This window comes from Eucyclogobius newberryi, unplaced genomic scaffold (genome assembly GCF_026437365.1).
Source record: "Eucyclogobius newberryi isolate DKJ021-1_F unplaced genomic scaffold, fEucNew1.0.hap1 SCAF_240, whole genome shotgun sequence".
Classification (NCBI taxonomy): Eukaryota; Metazoa; Chordata; class Actinopteri; order Gobiiformes; family Gobiidae; genus Eucyclogobius; species Eucyclogobius newberryi.
The window spans coordinates 88,187-113,178 of record NW_027315880.1 but is presented as its reverse complement, the minus strand read 5'-3'; the positions used below and the strand labels follow the sequence as shown (position 1 = coordinate 113,178).

At 39.9% G+C, this 24,992-nt stretch overlaps 1 protein-coding gene across 9 annotated transcripts in view; it reads left to right on the top strand.

Moving 5' to 3' along the window:
- LOC140372514 (cyclin-Y-like) overlaps positions 1 to 24,992 on the top strand; it is a 38,280-nt gene that overhangs the window by 6,989 nt on the left and 6,299 nt on the right. For 2 of the 9 annotated variants that reach the window (XM_072459630.1, XM_072459628.1), the window contains exons 2-6: positions 20,348 to 20,422; positions 21,599 to 21,619; positions 23,624 to 23,658; positions 23,735 to 23,758; positions 24,855 to 24,955. In XM_072459630.1, coding sequence (XP_072315731.1) covers positions 20,348 to 20,422; positions 21,599 to 21,619; positions 23,624 to 23,658; positions 23,735 to 23,758; positions 24,855 to 24,955 — 256 coding nt within the window. The remainder of the gene's footprint in view (positions 1 to 20,347; positions 20,423 to 21,598; positions 21,620 to 23,623; positions 23,659 to 23,734; positions 23,759 to 24,854; positions 24,956 to 24,992) is intronic. The other 7 variants (XM_072459629.1, XM_072459633.1, XM_072459631.1 and 4 more) reach the window with 7 other exon arrangements.

Genomic DNA, 24,992 nt, shown 5'->3' with positions numbered 1-24,992 from the left:
CTATAAAGTCCACACAAGGGGAAATTTCGTTGTTGCAACGCAGTAGAACAGGAGGAAAGGACAGATTATAGGCAGTTTCAAAACACACTCTTAATAGAACAATTCCACTCTTGTCCAACTCCAACCCTAAACGACTGCACCCGTGTCCAAGCCCGACTCCCAAGAACTGCACCCGTGTCCAAGCCCGACTCCCAAAGAACTGCACCCGTGTCCAAGCCCGACTCCCAAGAACTGCACCCGTGTCCAAGCCCGCCTCCCAAAGAACTGCACCCGTGTCCAAGCCCGACTCCCAAAGAACTGCACCCGTGTCCAAGCCCGACTCCCAAAGAACTGCACCCGTGTCCAAGCCCAACTCCCAAAGAATTGCACCCAATTCTCAAGCCTGACTCCACACGAGTGCACACATGTCCAAGCCCCACTCCAAATAACAGCACTCGTATCCAGGGGTGTCGTTTATTTGATATAAAATACTGACATTTTAGCTTATTGTATGTGAGGTCAAGTCTCTTGATTGTGATCGGTTTGAAAAAAATGCTCATATACCAGAACACAGTTGTTGGCTTGCTCAATACATGTCAACAGGACTCTTCATTCTTCTGGATATCTTAGCTTGGGTATTTAGACGTGTATAACATAAAACCATGGATAGAAAAACTGTCAAAATAACAAGCACTTTCTGATGAACCTTAAAACATCAGAACTTGGTTAAAACACCCAACAAAGTCAGTTTGGTATAATATGAGCTGTTAAAGCGTGTGAAGAGCTGCTGTAGCCAGTGACGACACTGCACAATGTTGCACAAAGAAAGCATTGTCAGAATTCTTTTCACAGCCTTCGTCTTTGCCCAACAGGCCATCCAGCTGTGTACTGTTGACACTAAACGGCAGATTTTTAAAAATAGATTCTTTTGTCACACATAGGGATGTCAACATGAATCATGAGTCCACAGGTCACAATATATCTTTTTTACTGAAGTATAATGGCCTTATTGTGAGAATTAAAAAAACACAAAGAAGTAATTCAATTAAATAGGTCAAAAAGTAAACCTAAAGGTGAATTGCTTTTTTCCCCTTTTTAAAAGAAAATCACATTCATTTTACTTTCTCCTTCAGACCATTTGAGTTCATAAAGCCTCGTTGAAGAAGCTCTCTAAAAAGCAAGGCCACTTTCTGCCAGTCCTTTAACCAATCCAAAGCTATTTAAATCCCATTTCTTAACTGAAGGTAAGCCAGGGACAAATGTAAAAAGAGGGGGAAAAAAGGGAATGAACAATACATGGAGTTGTGTAAAATAGGTTATGTTTGGAACACACACATATTGATGGGTGTGGCTTTAAATCTGGACATGGATTATTCATGGGCCACTGATGAGCAAGCTGTATCTCAACTGAGGGTCCCAGACTAGTTGACCTAATTGTTACTGTGGTGAAATGTGAAGTCCCCTACCCTGTACATTCCCAACTAATAGTTTACCCATTCATCTATTATCCACTTTTTTATGTAAAGAATTGGACTCTTACTCTTAATCTTCTAGGTTTCCCCTCATCAACCTAAAGCAATTCATTTACAATAATTAGGTTCTCTTCTCTGCAACATCTATGCATGATTTATTTTAAACATTTGAACAACTTCTCAGCTTTGGGTTGATGGCCTGATTTGTGGTGTTGGACCTGTCTCGCTGCAGAAAAATGCCTCGACACTGTATGTGGCATGTGCGATGAATCTTATGAAAGGACGGTTTCATGCTCGTATTTGACAGTGCACTGATGGAGCTGGATCTTAAGACATCGTTCCAGTTCTGTCATGATGTCTTTTTTTAAAAAATTCGTAAGTCACTATGTTTGTTTTGACACAAATGGACCATCTGTTTGTCTTATTGGTAATTCTGCCGATCAATCGCCCCCATCTGAAATCCTGTTAAGTTTTGTAAAAATGCGTATTCTCGGGCTTCCCAAGAAATCATAACCATACGTACAGCTAGGTGCTGCTGACCAATTTACCTAATCTGGTTAAGCCCAGATTGATATGTAGCACTCTAGATTCGAGTTCTACACTTAATCAATCGGGGACGGCTCTTGCTGACTGATATAACCCCTCTGCACTGTGGTAAAAGCAGAAGGGTTTCAATACATTTTATACAAGGCATATTGCAATCGTTACAAGTATCAGAAACAAAAAACACTGGTAGCACCAGTGGGATGTCAAGGTCACAATGTAATCGTAAGAACAAAACAAATAATAATTGTGACACTTTTAGAATCAAATTCAAGGGTTTTTTGTTCAAGATTTAGCCCAAAAATAGACATAAATGTTAAGAACTTTTTTATTTTTGTATTTAACTTTACTTTTTTTTTTTTCAGAGCGTTATATTTTTTGTAAAGCTGGTCACAAACTTGAGGAATAGTATGTGTTAAACCTCTGGCATGTCCCCCTTGGGAGATTCAAAAATTGGTGCTTCACTGCTTTAAATACAGTATTTCAAGGAGAAGACGCACTTACCTTACTTCTCGTCACTGTGGATCACTTTTAACCACTGCGAGACCACGACCGTCACACACACAGACCGCTTTCTGCGCGGAGCTGACTCGTACCACTGTGTCGTTGTTGTTGTTGGGGCTAGGGGTTGGGGGGGACTTTATTCTTTAAAGTCTAAAGAATAAGACGTTGTTGTTGTTGTTTTATGGCGGTTGGCATCCAATTGTTGCATTACCGCCAGACTTTATTCCTCAGACTTTTCGTAGGACGTACAACTACAGTAGGTGGCGGTATTAGACTTTATTCTTTAGACTTTAGACTTTATTCTAGAATAAAGTCAATACTTTATTCTAGAATAAAGTCTAAAGAATAAGATGTACAACCACAGTAGGTGGCGGTAATGTAACGCTTGGATACCAACCGCCATAAAACACAAACAAGAAGAGCGTAGCATCCAGTCGAATTGAGAAGGCAAAAAATGATGGTTAAATGAGTTGTCATTGTTTCCATTCCGTGTCATTCAACCAACATCAAAGCTAGACAAGAACAAATAAAGAATCATTCGCATTTCTCCATATAATCACTGTTACTAGCTCATTACATTAGCATAACTGTTTTCCATACACTTCCACAAATAAACAATACATTCATATTACAAACCTTGTTCCCCTGTTGACTGTAGCTTGATCTTGGGTTTTTTATAACGTTCACCATGTTTTTTCTATTTTCACAGTCACCCGTAGCTTACTTTACTTTGCTTCTTTTCTTTGACTCTCAAGTTTCGTTTCACCGTTACTTCTGGTCACACAGGACGTTACCAAAATAAAAGCGAAACCTTTTACAGGGAGGGAGACGAGCGCGAAGGGAACCAGGACAGAAGCGTGTGTGGCGAGATAGGAGGGACGGACTAGAGGAGGGACAGAATAGAGGAGGGACAGAATAGAGGGGGGACAGAAGAGAGGGGGGACAGAAGAGAGGGGGGACAGAAGAGAGGGGGGACAGAAGAGGGGAGGGACAGAAGAGGGGAGGGACAGAAGAGGGGAGGGACAGAAGAGGGGAGGGACAGAAGAGGGGAGGGACAGAAGAGGGGAGGGGGCACCCAACAAGATGGGGGAGGGGGCACCCAACAAGATGGGGGGGGCGCACCCAACAAGATGGGGGGGGGGGCACCCAACAAGATGGGGGGGACACAACAAGAGACCCCAAGTTCTGTGTAAGAACCATGAGAATGAAGGAAAATGAAAGATGTTACTGTTTGGTCACAGTCTCAATCGTGAATAATCGTTAAATCGTGATGTTTTTGCACGTTCGATGCGTCCATACATTTTACGCTCGAGATGTACAGTATCTTTGGTACTTGCAACAATGTAAAAAAAAAAAAAAAGCAAACTCGTCACAGCTTATAATTACTTTGTATGTTTCGTTCTCCATGCCAACCTTTCCACTTGTGTCCAAGATGGTGCTGCTTGCCATCACGAGGAGCTGCAGAGTACTCATCTCTGGGCTCTCCAACGGTTTAATCAGCAATCAGTCTAATGCAGCGTGCCCGTTTGCTCTAGTGCCTCCATCTCCTCATACCACGCACGCTGCCCAAGGGGAGCAGGACTGATGCCAATTAGATGTGCTGTCTGGGGGGCTCAAAAGATCACATGGGCACAGCTGCCAGCGGGACTCTTCTATTACTCTATGTGCCACACAGAAAAGTCAACCTCCTGTGTCCATTAGTGAGTGATGATGATGATGAGAGGTTGTGATGTGAAGAATCAAAATAAGGACATTAAATCCCTTAAAGTGCTGAACTAAAATGCAGTTAAGATAAATATAGTTTGAATTTAGCTACAAAATTTTGTCACAAAAGAGCAATTTTTTTTGGTTTATAATTTCACTTCCTGTTTATAATGACATCACACAAGGAAATTACCCAGCAAACACTGGGCCAAAACTCGTCTAATGTCACAATTTAATACATTTTTTAATAAAAAAAGAAATATATATCATGGCAGCTTTATTTTGTTGAATTAATGTTTAGAGTAAAAAAGTAGTTTATTTTGTGTAAATTATACATAAACCTTGACGGGAATGAGTGTCCCTAGTGTGATGTCACTTCCTGTCATTTTCTAAAGATTTGTCAATGTTTTCTCTACAAATACCTGCACTATTGGTGTAAAACTATATACAGGTGTAAATACACCAATTAAAGTAAAACTTTGAAATTTGTAAAAACCTGTCATAAAAAAAACATTTAAATCTTTATATTTTTCGTTTTTTATGTACTGTTAACTTTTTCTTTTCAAAGGGCTGTGAGCAGGATACCAGGTTTACTCAACTATGCATGAATCACTCTCAATAAGAGAAGGGCACTGTTCGATTCTGGTGGTTCGGTCCGACCTGTGTTGGTTCGATTCTCTCATGTCACTCCAGGCTGGTCTGTCATTTTGGCGCTAGGAAAGTGTTAAGTCTGCTCTTCTTGTGAAGGCTATTAAACTACATCATGCAACTAAGATAATTGGCAGTGATCTAGTAAAAATGTATATCTACAATACACTAGAAAAACGGGAAATCCCATCTGATTTCTTTCAGATTCTCAGTGTGCCCTCACCAGTAGCCTTCTCATTTATGCATGTTTGAGTAATCCTGTATTGTCATGCATTCAAGGCTCGCTCAGAAAGTCTCCTACTTATTTGTTTGTTTTATTTATTGAGACATGGTGGGTGCATAATATACATTGTTTTTAGTGGTGGGGAAACTGGAGCCCCCAGAAGAACCCTATGCAGACATGGAAAGAACATGCTAACTCCACACAGCTGCCGTGTGCATCTGCTCACTTCTTTGCACTTGCGATTATTCAGAAAACTCTACATATGTGACTCAGGGTCACATATGTAGGGTTCAAAGCTTATATACAACCGACTTAGCATAAAATGTCTTCTCTATAGCATTCTCACCCGTATATCCATATATTTGCAAAGCCATTTTTTGACATGGTGTCAGAGCTTCAGCTGCTGGAGGATTAGCTGCATGGTTTACCGCTCCATGTATAGTCACTTAAATCCAGAGCAGCACATCAGCAGGATGTCTATAGCTTGGCTTTAGGTTAGCATCTTCAATATGTTGATGAACCATGTAACCGACACTACACTTCGGATAAATCAAAGTAGGAAAATGGAAACATTCCGCTACTCTAATTGTGTGCTAGCATACATCCCATAGACGCTGCTATTGTCTGTCGTCCTGTCCCTCCAGCCCAACTGGCCCAGTCAGACAGCCACCCTCCATGAGCTTGGCTCTGTCAGAGGTTTCTGCCATTTCAGACTGTTCAAGGCAGTTTTTCCTTTCCACTGTTGCCAAGAAGGGATTGGTTGGGTTACTCTGTGTCTCTAATAAATTCAATTTACTCTAATCAGACATGTCACACAGTTAATTTTGAAAGTCTTCAATGAGTTGCCTGTGTTTTATTGCACACACCCTGCACACCATTGGCTTCCACAGTAATCCAGTAGACTCTTGAAGAATATTTCTAGCAACCTTTCCATTTAGCTACTTTGCTTTAACCAAAGTATAGTGCCAGTTTGCAAGTAAGCATTAATATGAACGTTATTACTGTCTACAAACTTTAGTCTAACCATTGTTAGGCAACCTTTTAACGTTGCAAATCACCAAATGCACCACCAGAGTTAGTTATTGACTTCTCCTCCACCAAAACGGACAAACGTGGTGTAGGCCAAGAACAACGCAGGACAAACCTTCACCTTTGCATAACAGACACTAGTCAAACAGACTTTAATATAACTACACTTTCGAGAAGACTGCTGTATCCACACAAACGCTCAGGAGTCTGACTCTTGAGAAAAAACATTCTGTAAGCGTTGTGTTTACTAGAGGAGGATTTTTATAAATATAGCATTTTCTAATTAGCGGAACGGATTTAGAAAAGAATCATTTTGATGCAAACAATATAAATACAATGGTTGGGGAAAACACTGATATGCCCTTAGATGCTGTTTATCCGAGGTTGGAGAAGTTGCTATACAGGAAAAGACAGAAGAGCTGGACAGAATAATTGATCTGTTCATCTAGGAGTGGTCTTTGACTTTGTCCAGGGAAATCTTCCTCTCTGGGTTCTTGTCATCAGTCAGTCAGCCTTTTTCAGGAAGTCTTTGCATTCTGAGCACCAACTGAAACAGCTGAAACAGCTGCAGCTGCTGCAGCTGCAGCTGCTGCTGCTGCTGCTGCTGCTGCTGCTGCTTCTGCTGCTGCTGCTGCTGCTGCTTCTGCTGCTGCTGCTTCTGCTGCTGCTGCTTCTGCTGCTGCTGCTTCTGCTGCTGCTGCTGCTGCTGCTTCTGCTGCTGCTGCTGCTGCTGCTGCTGCTTCTGCTGCTGCTGCTTCTGCTGCTGCTGCTGCTGCTGCTGCTGCTGCTGCTTCTGCTGCTGCTGCTGCTGCTGCTGCTTCTGCTGCTGCTGCTTCTGCTGCTGCTGCTGCTGCTGCTGCTGCTGCTGCTGCTGCTGCTGCTGCTGCTGCTGCTGCTGCTGCTGCTGCTGCTGCTGCTGCTGCTGCTGCTTCTGCTGCTGCTGCTTCTGCTGCTGCTGCTTCTGCTGCTGCTGCTGCTTCTGCTGCTGCTGCTTCTGCTGCTGCTGCTTCTGCTGCTGCTGCTGCTGCTGCTGCTGCTGCTGCTGCTGCTGCTGCTGCCTCCACAATATGGCCAGGAGTCTGTAGGTGCAATGCATGGTACTCATGTTTAAATGGTGAAAAAATATTGGTTGTGTACACTGCCTGGCAAAAAATAGTGGCCAACTTTATTCAGCTTTGCGAATGGGTCTTCTCCTCCTACTGGATAACTGCTGCAGAGGTGATGATCTTTCAGCTGCAACACACAGTATTTAAACCCAACTAATTTGGCACAGTTAAGAATTGTAAAGTTTCTTCCTTTTTTATTAATTTAATTTGCTTGGATTTTCCTGTAAAAAGAATATCTAAACAACATTATCGTAATACTAAACATAGCTTTGTATGTTGCTTTTTTCTCAAAGTGCAGCCCTAGTCTCCAGGTGTATTTAGAGAGTCACATTACACTGCTCCAACCCCAAGTCTGTGGGTTGTGTTCCTGGTGTTTGGGTGGGCAGGTGCTTAGGTGGGCAGGTGTGGGCCTAATAACACGCTGAGGAGCAGAGCTGGGCTGGATACAAACAGCAGACAGCTTGACTGGGCATAATGCTCTTTTGGGACGGCCTACTATTATGTGATTACAAGCTTCCAAATGGGCCATCTGTCAATTTGTGCCATAATCAAAAATGAAATATGTTGTTTTTCCCATTTCATTTTTAATAAATCTTTTTCTGTATAGGGTTCGTCACATGAATCGTGTTCAGCTAATTAAGAGACACTTTGTTATTATTGAATCATAAAACACGTGAAATTCATATATTTTTTTTAACACTATGTACAGTTAGATTATTGTCATTTTTCTTTTTTTCTCTTTTTTTTTAAGGGAGTGTCTGCAGAGCCGCGGCGCTCGGCCGAAACTGCCATGTTATTTTTGTGTCTGCATTTTACCCAATGCAGACAAAGACACGGAGAAGAATAAAGTGATCCAACAGCCCAAATTTGTATAAATGTCCAAGAATGCTAACCATAGCTACCTCAATTTTCAATTTGTGTTAAAAGGAAAAAAAGTTAGTTGTGCTTAAAATACATTAAATTGGCCAAGAAACGCCTTAAACTTCCTGATCAACTAAAGACATATCTCGTTCATCTATTAATCGACTATAGGGGGCATGGCCCTGGAAAAAGCTCTCAAATTGTTCACGATCTCACACAAAAATGACTATACAAAGAAGTAAAACGCTGGATTACACTGTCCAGTCTCTTCCAAAACTATTCCCAACTCTCACTGGGTTTCCCTTGCTGCAGTTGTGCATATAAATCCTTATAAACGACTTGAATGTGGTTGAAAATGTGGTCAACTCTGACTCCATCGGCCACTGAAGCGTGTGTATTTCTGGAGGACATATGGTCAGTGGGAGAGCTGAAGTTGGGATCATATTGTCTTGAGTGTCATTGAGCCTCAGTGTGGACGTTACCACTAAGTGATTACGCACCAGGGCACTCAGTGTGCACAAGCCCCGCAGGACTTTTCTGATCGGTGTCATGTTATAGTCTAATGTGAGTCTTGTTTGTTTAGTGCATTTACAGAAGATGGAAGGGCTGCACAATTTTGGAGAGAACAGTTTTGCAATTGCGATCAGGGTTGCATCTTTGTAGAGATCTACTGTAATGTAAACTACAGGCCCCACAGGTTTTTTCACAGGGTATTTTGTTCTACGTTCTATTATAACAATAAATAATTGCAGCGTTTGGTTTTATAATCACACCAACTCAAATTTCAAGTAATGGACTTAATTTTACTGCACAGGCTTTTTTTTCTTTCTTTTTTCACCCCCGACTTTCTGCCTGATGAACAATGCATACAGGTATATTTTGACACAAAATCGGACTACGTTCTCTCACATGTGTGTTGTATAACAGCCTTGTGGGTGATTTTGTGGTCAGTTGAAATAGCATAAAGGGTAAATGACAAAAATCTGCACTTTTACAAGTCCTGTAATCCGCAAAGCTCATCATCCGTCTGTTTCTCTGGATTCATTACAATCGGTATCGACATTGGCCATGAAAAACCTGGATTGGCCGATTTCTAATCGAGACTTGGAAGATAATTAAACATTTCTGTATTGCCAACCCATTTAAAATCAACACTGGAAAGTTTGGTCTGAGCAGCAAAAAAAAATCAACTGAAATTTTGAACATACTTTTTATATTTTCAACTTTGCATCCCACATTAAGAGTACATTCACAATACACTTTTGATTTGAATCGGGAATCCTTTGCCCTTGATGGTTATTTTGGGTAATTGTCAACGCGCAATGAAACTCTGATCCTGACCAAGAAGAAAAATCTGGTCCAGTTAGAAAGGTCTGTCTCGGGCCAATTAAATTGATTTGTCCAAATTGTGAATGCAAATTAACCAGGGAGCGGAAGAAAACTAGCAATTAAGTTACAATGAGACACACGTGAGGCTTAGGATCAAAACAAACTCCTGTGTGAGCTCGATAACGGGACAAATGACAATCAGAAGACGTGAAAGGAACGGAGCAGGTCAAAGTCTGGTTTAAATATAATTACTGATGAGCACGCAAAAATATATAACCATATCCAGTGATTATACCTACAAAAATGATGGTTTTAAAGCTACATGGAACCAAACATCAAATAACGCTTAAGCTGGCTTTAACGTGGGAATAGTGGCCTATATTCAGCCTGTCATGAGATCTGAAATCATCACATTTACCCGTACAGCTTGTGTTGAATGAAACAGTTGAGATTGTTAAAACATTCTTTTTAACCTGGGCATTCCAAGCGGTCCAGGGCATGCAGCCTGCCTCGTACTCACCTGTCACTCAGCTCCTCCTGTCGTGAAAACACATGTCGTATTCTGACGCCTCGGCCACAGCTCACTCATGTGGGGCAGATTCTGGGATAGATCCGTAAAAACCTTAGAATGATTACTAGTCCCGCTCTAAGTTTGTTTGTGTGATGAGCAGGTCTCTCCCTCACATTCCCCTGTCTTTCCTTCTGGCTGATATTATTGTACACATGGTCTCTGCAGGCATAGGGGAGCGGCATCTTAAAAGTGAATTTAGAACGTGAGCCGGACCAGCTCCGAAGGAGACAATGTTGCAACTTTGGTCCTTTGGAACTTTGGTCAAACCGAGTCTGCTTCAGTTTGTGTTGTGAATGCAACCTTAATATTTTTATATTTCCATTCTTTTCATTGCTTTTGGGTCAAACTATCAATATTGTCTTTACACCTTTCCCATGCATTTCCAAATGTTTGATACTTAAATTGCAGTCATTTTGATTTGATTGCCCCAAAGTGATGATTGTGATGGTTTTGGTTTTAACTTCATCATCAATACATACATCAATGAATTTAGTTTTTTTTTTGCAATACTTTAATCCCAACCACAACATTTACTGGCACATTTAGTTAATCTTTGACAGATTAAGAAATATGTTTGTATTATTGGTAAGACTGCCCCTCTTGTGTAAACTGGACTGTGTAAAGCTTCAGTTGTGTGTCTGAGCCAAAGCGTGTCATTCGGGCTAATTAAACGACACTGGCCTTTATCTTTGCCAACACATTCCTCTCCAATCTCTCAGGTGTTTCATTCCCACTCTCAAACAAATCCCATTTTCTTTTAAGTGAAGCCTTGCTCGCCAATGCCACCATTCCAGTCCTCAGAAGCAATTAGCCCTGCGTAACGTAGACACATTGGTGGGACGGCGAGCCAATCCCAATAAAAGCTTGGAAAGAGTACAGTTACAAGCTGTTTCGTCTTTGCCTTTTTGACAGAAGTGCCGAATCGTTTCTAGTCTGCGTTACCATGACGACTGGGAGCAGGGGATGCTGGGATGGGAGGGGCGTGTCTGTGTCTATCAGCTGGGTGCGCTGTAAATGAAGTCTCATTCATGTTGCGATGAATCATGGGCGCGGGTTGGGTTCACGGCGCACAGGCCTGTAGAACCGTCACATCGCAGTGTGTGAAGTGTTCATTGTTTCTGTCATATCCATGTTTGGTTAGATATTATTCCAATAATTTGTTATCGTCAATGACCAGCTTGGGTCTTTTAAATCAGGAGACCTATTGCCAATACTTGGTTTGGAGCAAATTTTAGACTTTTGTGGAAGAAATCGAAAACATTTTTTGCGTTAAGGATGTTATGTTTAGCAAATTCATATTGAAAGCCATTTTTATTTGTTTTTAATATAGGGCAGAACAAAGTTTAATTGAAAAATGTGATTGATCAATACAAGACTAGTCTGGTTTTCCTGGCCTGCATGGAAAACTGGATCTTCTTGTATTGATCAATTGGATAAGTTACCTCGTCCAATTCAAATGGTTTGTCCTAATTGCATGTACTGTAAACCCAGACACGTCGATTGAGCTGCTGTGGATCAGTTCTCCCAAAAAACTATTGGCACAAATGGTCCCGACCTCTTGTAGTCTGTACTGCTGATGCATGTAAACAGTGCAGTCCAATAAAGACTATGGAGAGACATTCAACTGCAAAGAATTAGCCATGGATATATTGGCTATGCGTTTAGACGTGTACTCTTCCTAGCATGTCTGAAAGTCAACAGCGCCACATAAGAGAGATTGCCTAGCCATGTTTGACAAAAGTGTGATTATATGTAGGATCTCAGTTTTTATTAGCAATCAGAACTGAATAGGTGTGACAAGGGGCGGAGAAGTTCAGGCTCGTCACATCAAAACTTTGCAGAGATTTTAGCTGCATTTAAACTAAAGACTTTTGGGAAAAAGATCATTTGGGTTTTATTGATTATTAGGCGCAGTCCGACTTCTTTTGTGAATGTAAACGTATTGACTGACCGCAAGGTTAATGGTTAGATTCTTGCTACTGGCAGTACACTTCACTTCCATCATTTTTTGCATAATTTGCTGCAAAAAAGCCATTTTAGCGTTGTAGAACTACATAGCAACCAGATACAATATGGCTACGAATGGCGTATTTTGTCATGTGACGATTAATGGATTTTCATGTTAGTTGACAATTATTGCATTATTGCTTATACTTGATTAACTACCAAATGGTAAAGCAACTTTGTGCACCTGAAGATTAAAGAAGTATATCATGTATTTCAATATTTATTGTACGACTTTCCTGAATTTTAAAGGGATAATGGATCTAAATAATAAAAAGAGAGCTGACTGAATCCAGCTGAGACTCATTGTAGACACTGCTTTTCTTGTGTGCTGTGGAGCTGGCAGCAAAAACCCACATGTCAGCGCTTCTCACTGTGGAGTGCTTGTTTTCACGCCGCATCACAAACTTCAGTCGATGTTGAAGAAAAAAACACCCAGTAAACTGCTTCACTATAGAGAAAAGTATGTGTTTTTTTTTTTAGCCTAGCATCCCCCGCTAACACAATTACCCTGTTGAAATTAGACAACCAGAAATAGCATTCTAACACTTCCACAAAACACCAGACAGTTATTTCCCTGCATCACGGTCTTGGTTACACAATATGAAGAAGAGAAGGGGTTTATAGTTAACGCGCTAACGTGCTAACTGCCAGTGTTGGTGTTGCAGGAGCAGCTGTTTTCCTCTGTGGAGTTCCCAGAGTGGGTCAGAGGGCCTTCCTGTTTGGGCTGGTTGTTGTTGTTGTTGTTGTTGTTGTTGTTTTATGGCGGTTGGCATCCAAGTGTTGCATTACCGCCAGACTTTATTCCTCAGACTTTGTCGTAGTCCTCAGACTCTGGTGCTTTGACCCTAGCTGACCCTTCTGACTTGGCTATGACTCATTTCTTTGCAAAGACTCTCCTGTTCCGTCTGTGGAGCTCAACAGTCCCCTGAGGTTCCAGAAGCTTAAAGTCCTACGACCCATTAGACTACACCTTTCAGTAAAACAAAAGCCTGAAGATTTTACCAAACATTTAGCTATTTGGCAATTTTTGTTTTTCCTGGTTTGACATGGCCAGAAAATATGGCCATAAGTTTTTTCACAACTGTTACCTAGCAACCAGATTGATTGAATCTGGTTGCTAGGTGATTGAAAATCGATTTAAATCATACAATAGTTATGATTTGACAAATAATTACAACATGAATAAGTTTATTTTGTTTGTCATAAAAAAGTGTAAGTTGCGTGCATTTTTGATGGAAATGCGCTTTTTGATGACATCACAGAGGGATTCTGTTTTTAGAATTCGGCTCTACTTCCTGTAATTTTAACTTTTATTTGTCTGATTTTCTTCACAAACTGCAACTTAACGGATGAATAACTATGATAATTATTTACCACATAGACTACCACTCCAAATTTAAATGAGAACATGTCATGTAGAAAATGTTCCTAGCTGTACGTAAATAAAAAAAAGTCCTGGGGTTCTTGCACCTCAGGGTAAGGTACAATAAGATTTTGAACAGCCAGATTAAAGCCTGAGTTTTGGTGCAAAATGTATAAAACATGGAACGTGGGAAGCAGTTATGACATACAGTACATAAAGGCAGAGGCGGGTAGTCTGTTACATTTACTTGAGTAACTTTGTGAAGTGTACTTTTCTGAGTAGTTTTCAGACTGCCTACTTTTACTTCTACTTGAATAACATTTAGTTTGAAATAACAGTTCTCTTAAGTAAAAGTTTTGATTCCTTTTCCTACTGTGAGTAATCTGTGATGCAGATGGATGTGTCTATCCTTTGAAAATACCAGATTTAAGGTTTTAGTGTTTCACATTATGTTCACTTCGAATTATAAATCAGATTTTACCTCCTCACAGCTAGTAGTAGTTTTGCCAAGTGTTTACTCTTTCTTGGAAATATTTTCAAATATGCTCTTCTTATTTGAGTACACAAGGCCAACTCAGCTAAATATCATAATAGTTATGTATATATATATAGTCTAATACAAATACATAACTCTTTTGTTTTGTTGAAGAAGGTTTAAACTGTCAAATGTGCACCTTGTGTGTAAATAGTTACTGTGTTAATTACAGAGGTATTGCTTAATAGAACTCTTCCTGTATGTTTGTACTTCCTGTATTTAACCTGTTTGTTAATGTTGTTTTAATCTACTACTACTTGACTATTTGCCACTAGTTCTAGCCGACCAAAAAAAAAGTGATTATTAGAAAAACGTGTCTGTGTTTCATGTCCCATTTTCTGTCTTGCCATCAATCTGCCAATGGGAATATGGATAAAAATGTGCCAGCATTGCTATTGCACATTTACATGATGGACTAACACATGATGAGGAATGTACACTGCCCCATAATAAATAAAATAAACAGAACTGCATACTTTCTATTTGGTGAAGGTCTACGTGCTGAGATCGCTTCCAATTGTACAAAGCTGCAGTTATCCAGAGTTCCAGTACTCAGCTTTTTGAAGTGCATTGACACATTTTGCTTACAGAATTGTCTTTCTACAATAGACTGACCTATTACATGTGCCCTCTCGATAAGCACACCTCTAACAAAGCACTCCACCTCCTTGTCTGTTTCCTCTACACTTCCTGCTGTGGGGGAAGTGAGGTGTGCTCATGTTGTTCCAGGTCCGACAGGAGGAATCAGGGTGGGCCTTATGTCCTAATGTGGAGGTCACCACTTAGACACACCCACAGTCTGGACTGAGGACTTCCTGGCTTACATCACAAGTTTCAGTTGTTCTCAAAATGTGGTCCTACAGTTCCTAATAAGCAGGGTTTGGATACCCATTTGTCTTGATTTTAAAGACGCATCATGAAAAAAACATGTTTCCTCATCGTTAGTTTACTCAAAGTTGTATTTAGATTGATACCTGCATGTTTAAGTAATCCTGTATTGTCCTGTAACTGAGGTTCGAGTGCTCAGAAAATTCCTGTTTTCACCTACCCCCTATCCCCGCCACTATCACTGTACTTGTGATTTATTAACAAAAACATTCTAGGCGAGGAAAGTTTATTTGTAGAGCACTATTTGTACACAAGGCAATTCAAAGTACTTCACACAGCAGGAAAAATTAAAATCATTAAAATCACAAAGACAATGACAGAAATAGAACAGAAAGAGTGCAAAGAAAATCCTATGCACAGCTAAACAAAACTGTTTTTAGCTCAGATTTTAAGATTGTCAGAGTAGTCTCACATCTTCAGGAAGACTGTTCCAGACTTTAGCTGCATAAAACTGAAACGCAGGTTCCCCATGTTTAGTCCTGATTCTGGCACCAGCAAGAGGCCGGTCCATGTTTAGTCCTGACTCCATTATTACCCCCAGATTTCTAACTTGATTTGTAGTTGTTAGAGCAAGACTGGACGTGACTGCTAACACTGTATCTTTGTTTCTATGGGCCAAAGACGAGTGAATCCACTGGTCCTTATTCACCTGCCGACAGTGAAACATAGATCTGAGTGTCGTCTGCACAATTGTGATAGGACACATTTTTGCTGCGTATCAGCTGACCTAACGGCAGCATGTAGAGGTTGAACAGAAGGGGTCCCAGGACTGACCCTTGGGGCACCCCACAGGTCAGGGGCATGTGGTCTGAGACACAGTTACCAATTTCAACAAAAACCTTAAACAGTTTAGGGCAGTGCCAGTGATGCCCACCCAGTCCTCTAGTCTCTGTAAGAGGATCCCATGATCGACAGTGTCAAAAGCAGCACTCAGATCTAACAGAATTAAGACTGAGGCTTTGCCCGTGTCAGTGTTCAGGCGGATGTCATTTTTCACCTTGACAACAGCAGTCCCAGTGCTGTAATGAGGTCTAAAACCTGACTGAAAAACATCAAATGAGTTGTTTATTAAGAGGAAATCTTTGAGCTGTTGTAAACAACTTTTTCAAGGACTTTGCCCCAAAATGTCAGATTAGAGATGGGCCGGTAATGACTCAGTACTGCGGCATCAAGACTGCTCTTCTTTAAGAAAGGCTTTATGACCGCAGTCATTGACATTGGAAATGTTAACTATGTGAGTGGTGTTACTGCAGCTTCCTTCCCTAGTTCTACATAAAATTATCTTGTATATGTATAACTTCTCTCTGTAAATCTCTTTTTGAACCTTGCGCTTTGACTTGAACTCTTAAATGTCACGTAGCCACTTTGCAAAAATAAAAACATGTGACAATCTGCTGCTTGTTACAGTGAAATGTCACTATGAAGGCGGGGCTTATCAGTTCCGAAGTTTTGAACAGTCAATGGATTTGTTTCTTCTATTACTGAGCTGTTTTAGATCAATATTGCCGTTTATAATGAAGAAAATGTAAAATGATTATCTACTTATGTCATCATTCAATACGAAGTACCTGTATCTCCTTTAATGTGAAATACACAAATTTTAATTATAAAAAACAGCAAAATTGCAGCGCAGTCACAACATATTTTTTTAAACATGATAAACTAATACAGTAGCCCACAATTTTTGCACACCTTTAAGTCACAATATTATCTATAATTTAATATACTGCATTGCCCGTCTATAATTAACAAACAGTTAAGCATTGTAATGGATATGTTCTCGCTCACCTAATGACTAAACCACTGTTCTGCCCTTTTAAGACTATTGTTGAGAACATTTACCTATTCTTTATCACCTCCAACTGTCCGTGCTCTGCCCTTCATAACCCCCACACATCCTCTTGTCCTCTCTTTTGCATTATCCTTGTGCGTCTTATTATGCTTCCATGTCTTTTCAGGAGGTTCAAGTGGCTTTCAAACACAAAAAGGGCCTGTACTTCAAAAGACGGCAGATACAATGGACTTGGTTTAGATGTGTGGCCCGCAGTGCACTAGCCTCCCTGTGATCTGGGACATGGAAACGACCAACAGTGTTTTTGCAAATCTCAAATGTCACGTTCGCCCTCGAGCTTAAGCTTTTGTACGCGCCGTCTCCTATGCCGTCAATCAACATGCAACAAGCGCGACTTCACTGCAAGGGCGTTGTTCAGTACTTCCTGTTTTAGAGACGTCGTCAGATAAAGATGCAAATGTTTGTCGTTGTGGCTTGTGTTATGAAAAGGGCTTGACTGTTAATGGTTAGATGTTATGCTCCGTTAACAGGTTTTACACGTTTTTTATTTCTGTGAATGAAAATGCAAAGCTGTTTTTATCATTTTTTTTTTTTTTATATTAGGATTATTTAAAAGCTAAATGTTTATGAAAATTGCGTTGTCAAAAGTATACAAAATGGATAATAAGCATTACTATGGAAATGAATTAAAGTATTGATACTGAAAAATAAGGATTTGCTGAACAGTTTTAGAATAATCTTCTAATCTAATAATAATCTATAATAATCTAATCTAGCTTTATCAGATATAGTATAAGACCACATGGAACATCACCAATGTACTATTATTTTATGATTTCTGTACCATTCTGAACATTTTGTGACAGCGCTCTATGAATGTCCAACAGAACAATGCTTTTAATAAGAATGAGAGATTAGATATGAAAAAAGGACAATGACGCAGTTGTTTTGCAGATACACAAAATTTGAATATTGAGTACATCATCTGTAATAAAAAACAATCTGTACACATTTCTGAATCGTCATCAGGATATAAAACAATGATATTCACTTCTGTCTATACAGCCGAGCGCCAGCCCAAGCTTGTAAGTCTTTAGTGTGAAATAAGAATAGTGAAACTAATCGTTTTTTAATCTAAATGGAAATTCAGTCATGCCTTCTCGTCAATGATGTGCTTGGGAGGTTCAATGGACGGTGTCTACAGTCAATCTTCTGTCAGTAAAAGCGTGTGGTTCGGAGCAGAGCTTAGGCTTTGGAGAAATTAATGAAATAAATTGCCCTTCAAGGCTTTCATGTTTTCTGATTCTGATTCTGATTGTATTAATTGGGCATTTTTGTCTTAATGGCCTTGTGGCTTGATTACGATCACAAAATCAATACCAAAAGTGATTAAGTAGAAAGCAAACGTATTGTCCACACTTTTGTATTGATTCTTTTATAGTGTGGAGTGAAACGGCGAGAAGAAAAGGAAGGGCATTCAGCACATTGTTAGAACTGGATTCAAGCTCGCAACGTTGCGTCCGACCTGGCACATGTGGTGTAATGCTTTTTTTAAATTCACCTTAATTCTAGTGTCTTGCTTTGGTCTCTTCACTTTTTATTTATTTTTATTTTTCTCTCCTTTAATATTCAGGTGATTTTAAAGACAATAAATTAGCAGATGAAATGACCACCTGGTTGGTTGATGCTGTCAGTGCCTCGCTTTCTGATTTAAGGAGACAAATTAAATCAGTGTAACCAAATGTGTCACCCTCAATTTGTCCTCACAGCATCAAATTTGACTTAATAATGAGTAAAAATGGAAATAGCTGTCCAATTAGTCTGTATATTTACACAATCATGGCGGTAAAACATTAAGTTAATTTGTGAACTTTATTATATCATACATAATGTGTGGTCTTGTTATCGGTATCGGCAAATATTGGTTATTAGGACGTGTATCCGGCTCAAAAATTAATTTCCGACCATCCCTACTTATTAAAGTGTGTTGAAATATTATAGTGTAATTATCGCATCAAACTGCATATCTTTTGTCGTTAATTCCCAGTGACTTAGTTAATGTCTAAGCTGCTCACAGTAGAGTGGATTTGTGTCAATATAGCTCATGCTGAAAGCTGCTCCTTCAGGATATTAAATGACCTCCATAAACGCGAGCAGCCTCCAACACGGTTTAATACGATTCGCTGCACAAACAACAGAGGTGTAGTGTTCCAGAGGGAGGGGCCGGTCCTGTGGTGTACGAGACGCCGTCCACGACCCCGTCCACGACCCCGTCCACGACCCCGTCCACGACCCCGTCCACGACCCCGTCCACGACCCCGTCCACGACCCCGTCCACAACCCCGTGCATTTTACTCGATGATAAACACTCAGCCGCACGTTTACGGATAAATCAGAACACACACCAGACTCATTTGTGATATTTATAAGGTATATTATTTTATTATACAGTGTATTTTTAAATTGTTCAGATACATTTTTAATGTATTTGTTGAGATTTTAAAGCATTTTAAAATGCAATTCAAAGTGCTTTACTGACATTAAAAATACAATAAAATCACAATACTATATAAAACCACTTTTAAAGCGTGAATAGTCAAAAGCATAAAATTCAGAGAAAGTGCACCCAAATTTGACTTGTAAGCACAACCAAACAGTAGCTTTGAGCCGGGATTTAAACGGCCAAAGTAGATTATGTAATGCTCTCTATAGAAGGACTGTACAACTGCAAAACGCAAAACCTCATATTGTGTGACCAGGATTGTCTCGTGGAGCCTAAATTTGGGGTTCAAATCCCACTCACAACCTGAGCAGTAGATCCACTGACCCACAGGTGCAAAATATTGTACTTAATGTATTGTGTGGTTATTTGCAATAAAGCCATTTGAGTGCCAATTGGAGGCAGAAAAGAGCTATATAAACGGGACAGTTTACCTAAGTTTATTCTGTCAACACAATATGATTTGATTTTATTATTTTGGAACATCACACTCTGCATGACATCACGGTTACACCATATGGCAAACTAATTCTCATCTCCTTTGTGCAGTTTGACACATGCAGCTGGAGTTGTTGGCGCTCTCACTGGTTTACCCGTCGGTGTTGGATGTGTAAACACGTGGATGTGGTGTCGCGCTGTGTCCATGTGCTCGGGGCTTTACGGCTCGGTGCCAATGCTAACGATGCCGGCTGGTGCCTTTCCAAAACTGTAGCGCTAAAACAGATCAATGCCGGGCCGCAGCTGTTTGCGCAGGGCATCGATCTCCGAGCGGCCGTTTACCCAGGGACGCCGACTTTTGGCTGACCTATCGCTTTTGTTTTTGCTTTTGTTTTGTTTTTTGTCGCAGTGATTTTATTCATCACTAAGTAGAAGGTGAATAAGATATGTCAAAGTTACAACCTCATGCCACAAGGAGACTGTAAATACCAAACAAATCCTCTTGTACCAGCTGTATCATGCCGACATTGTGCCCTTTGGCTAAACAAAGGGATTTGACATGAGTAAAAGCCAAAATGATCTGCATATAATTCAGTTTCATACAGAGAATAAAAGAGCCAAAGTCTTGTTTCTATATTGTGCAATAGATGTATTTAAAACATATTTTTAGTGAACATCGGATTAACATATTTCTATATTCAAGTCCAGTTATTATTAGGGTAATGAGTCTTTTTGTTTTAGCCTATTTTACTGTAAAGGAAATTGCACACAATTCTATCTCTCTGGCCCTCAAACTTCATCCCATTTCTTTTCAAGCAAATGAAAGGTTAAGTATGCATTTGTTTTGTGTTTCAGATCTGCCTGTGGAGTACAACCCCTCGGACCACCCCAGGGCCAGCACCATCTTCCTCAGCAAATCCCAGAATGACGGTGAGCCCCTTCACATGTGCTGTTCCAGGGGAGTAGAGACGGTCATACGAGGCCCTGAGCTGCCTGCTGTACAAATGACAATTTAAACATGCTCTTGAGTACCTTTTAGTTTGGCATTTCATGTGTAAGAACTAAAAAGAAAAGTTCATAACGATCAAAATGACATTTGAATCTCTGCTGTTTCCCACTTTGGCACCATCTACTGGCTGCAGAGGGAATTACACACAGTTTAAGATGGACATAGATCAGAGCACGTTTCAAGCTGGCCTCTCACTTCCTGTTCTCAAACGCAGTTGTACTGATTGTGATTAGACGAGGAAATTCATATTCTGGCAATGATTTTCCGGACTTTAAAAACGGCAGAAAGCGTCCGCTGAGCCACGTCACAGATCGAGGAGATTCAGAACAAAATTTTTTGATGCTCAGAGGGGAGAGGATTTTCCAACCAGGATTGATCAAACATGTTCAAACGGGGTCAAAAGTTCAAAATGTCAGTTTTACCTAATATGCGTCCTCTAATGTGTGTGTTTGGTTCCCAGGTAATCTAGCACTTTTTCAAATCAGTAATTGTATTTACTTTTAATTTGAGTTAAGCCCCAGGTCAGAAGGATCCTGCTCTCGGCTCCTAAGCACAGGCAGTGACCGGAGCGAGTGCATGTGTAGTTTAGTGTAGTTAATTGTGTTTTTCCAAGAGCTATTGCAAAAAATAAGATTAGATCTAATGTTTGTCTTGGTTTGTGTTGACATTGTGCCGCAGTTAGCTTAATGTAGTCAAATATTTGTTTTAAATCTTAAAATAGACTTCTGTAACTTACTTTCTTGATTCTGTGTTGAAAGTCAGTCAAAAGCCAGGCAGTTCTTTATAAAGTTATTTTGTGGGATGTGTCGTATTAGTTCAGACAAAATCCACACACAAAGACAAGTTGCTCAGCTTTATTTTCCCTGGCAGTGGAATGGAACAGTGAGGAGGATAAATGACTTCAATATCATGCTCTGGATTCGGTGGGAAAACTCGCCCGACCTATTTTCTCAACAACACAGCATTGATTTAAATACAAGCTCTATTTTGAGAGCTTTTCTTACATCAAAGTCATTGAATTCTCCAACAGTTTTCATGTTGATTATGTAAATGCCCTAAACGAACATTGAAAGAAACATGTACTTGTGTTTTTGTAGTGCCAGTTCCCAACAAACGAGGTAAGCGTCGTGTCTGTGCTCCGTAAGGAAATGGTTTTAAATGTGCAATAATGTCATAATAACAGTATCAGTCTCGTTTATGTCTGTGTATTAATGGCGTCTGGAGCTGAATTATATTGTAGTGTTTATTGTCTTCTACTGCAGCTACTGTTGTGTTTGGGTCATGAACAGTAAAGGAATGTTGGACTGAAAGTAAATGATCATTCTTACATATATTTAATGCATTTATTATTTTATTTTAGCGTAGGATTTTCTTATGTTGAAAAATCTATACATTTTCTCTTATTTTTTTATTTTTTTTATCTTCAAATTATTGTTATGTTTATATTTGTCTCTATTTTTCATAGTTTTGTCGCCAATGATTGTGTATTGCACTTCAATCCTTTACCGTCGATGTATTCAACCCATAATTGTGCTTGGATGCTTGTCATGTTAGATAATAGATGCAATATGTTTGCTTATTAACAAATGCCTTACTTTTTAATGTGCATAAAATAAATATTTGAGGTTTTTTTAAAATAAGATTATGACTTCCTTTGTTTTAGACCGATTGTTGTTTATTAGTGGATTTCAGACTCTTTAAACAAAAAAATCTTTAACTCTTGATAATGTTTAATATATATAATGTACTTGTATTCAGTGATTTATTCTTTCATGTATTTGAGTCTATGGCTAATCTACCCATATTTGCATGAGCATTTTAAATTTCTTTTGCGAATTAATGTAACAATACAAATATTTCAAAACTATTCCGATACGCAATTGGCTCAATACTTGATATGGATTTCAATACCACAATGATCCTTTTTTACATGACTACACTGTCATTTTCAACACAAAATAATAGTACTTTCTTTTTGCGACCTTTTCCCTACATGTGGCTCAAGGTCATTCTAAGACTGTTCAGGAAAGGTCACATTTTGTCATGTGTGTTTGTATTGTACAGGTGAGCAATATATAACAAATTAGATCATATTTGTGAATGTTGTTTTGATGAAATGCTAATTTGAATATAGTTAATTGTTTACAGCAACAACAAAAAAGATACAAAAGTGCTCATCATTTTTTTAAAAATCGTATCTTCTAAACTTTCAAATAAGAGTATAAGTTAATATTTCTGTTAATTTTACAAACAAGTTAACATTTTTCTGATCAATAAACCTCAACTAATTATTAAATTTAACACACTTATGTTCGATCGCAAAAAAGTTTAAAACATTTTAATTTGGTCTATATATATGTACAGTATAGTATAGATACTTTTTCAAATGAGTTTGTAGTTTTGACAATAGTTTTAACACACGCACACGCACACGCTCACGCTCACGCACACGCTCACGCACACGCTCACGCACACGCACGCTCTCACGCTCACACTCACGCACCCGCTCACGCACCCGCTCACGCACACGCTCACGCACACGCACGCTCTCACGCTCACACTCACGCACCCGCTCACGCACACGCTCACGCACACGCATGCTCTCACGCTCACACTCACGCACCCGCTCACGCTCACGCACACGCTCACGCACGCTCTCACGCACGCTCTCACGCACCCGCTCACGCACACGCTCACGCACACGCGCACACGCACGCTCTCACGCTCACACTCACGCACCCGCTCACGCACACGCTCACGCACACGCACGCTCTCACGCTCACGCACACGCTCACGCACACGCTCACGCACACGCACGCTCTCACGCTCACACTCACGCACCCGCTCACGCTCACGCACACGCTCACGCACGCTCTCACGCACGCTCTCACGCACACGCTCACGCACACGCTCACGCACACGCTCACGCACGTGTACTTGTTGCTTTTGTGTCTCGCACCAAGTCTGCTTTTCTATGTTTAGGCCAGAACAGTCTTTTCTGTAACTGAGTGAACAGTGACTGGGAGAGACTGGGAGCAGTGGAGAAATGCTGCCCCCTGTCTGTGAGGGTAGAACACTGCATTCAACTTTACTGACTATAATGTGAATCTTGTGTTTTTTAGTTCGGGAAAAGCGCAAGAGCCTTTACATCAACCATGTAAGTAAACAGAACAGAACATGCATTTAAATCTATATGAAAATGTGTTGTTAATGACTTTGTACTTTTTTACTAGTTTACACATATTACGGAAAGTAAGGTAATGTTGATATATAAAAAATCCCCGTTCATTTTTTATTTTATTGTTTCAACATTTTATAGGTGTGTTTTTTTTATGTTTAAGTGTGTTTTAATCACATTTGTGGTGTTGTTTGGTTTGGATAAGACCGGTAATATATAGAATAAATAAATAAAATGTTAGTTTTCAAATACAAATACATATATATATTATATAAATGTATTTGTATTTGAAAACTAACTTTCCAAGCATGATCAAAATAAGAGAATTATCATAAGCAAATATGTCTTTTTATAGTTTTTTTTCTTCACTCTCTAATGATTTATTCAGAGTTATTTATGTTTTACACAAGTTATACATTAAAGGCGCGCTATGTAATTTTTCTGGTGCATGTCTCTCACCAATTAGACAAGTTACATAATGAAATAAATACTGCAATTAATGACATACTACGAAACATGACAAAGCGATGGCATCACCTTGGAGACAAGCAGGTGGCTCACTCACACAACTGAGATATTGACCACAGAGAAGTGTTGTCGTGACACCAACATTTCAAACTCGACTTCGATACTTTATATTGATTACAACACCAGAATGATACAAAAGTATTATCATTTTCAACACAAAATAATTGCACCGGTACTTTATTTCTGTTACTCTGTTACTCTGTGGTCTTATACTAGTTCTGATTAAGCTCAAAATCATTCAGGAAAGGTCCAATTTGGTCTTGTTTATGTGATTTTTGTATTTTTTGTATTTATTTTTTTAGTATTAATGGGGATAACTGATGATCTAGTTCAATACTAGTTTTTGGACTCATCGTTTGAGTGTTTTGAAACAGGAGTTTAAAATATGCTCATTTGCAAAGTTTTAAGCATGATTTGACTTGAAATAGCCTTTTGTCCGTCACTTTCTTGACTGGTAACCCCAATGTCCTTCACTGTAATTGAATTCTCGCATGAATAACACCCACAAAGAGGACAAATGTACTTAGCAGGGGCTCACATGTAGCTGCACACACACGCACACGTACACACGCACACGCACACGCACACGCACACGCACACGTAGACACCGTGATATAACCTGCCTGTGTGTTACTGTTTCCATGCAGCAGCACCTTGGGCCCGTCATGCGCAAGTACAGCTCCTGCTCCACCATCTTCCTGGACGACTGCACCGTGAGCCAGCCCAACCTCAAGTACACTATCAAATGGTAACGCGCACACATTACACACACACACACACATTAC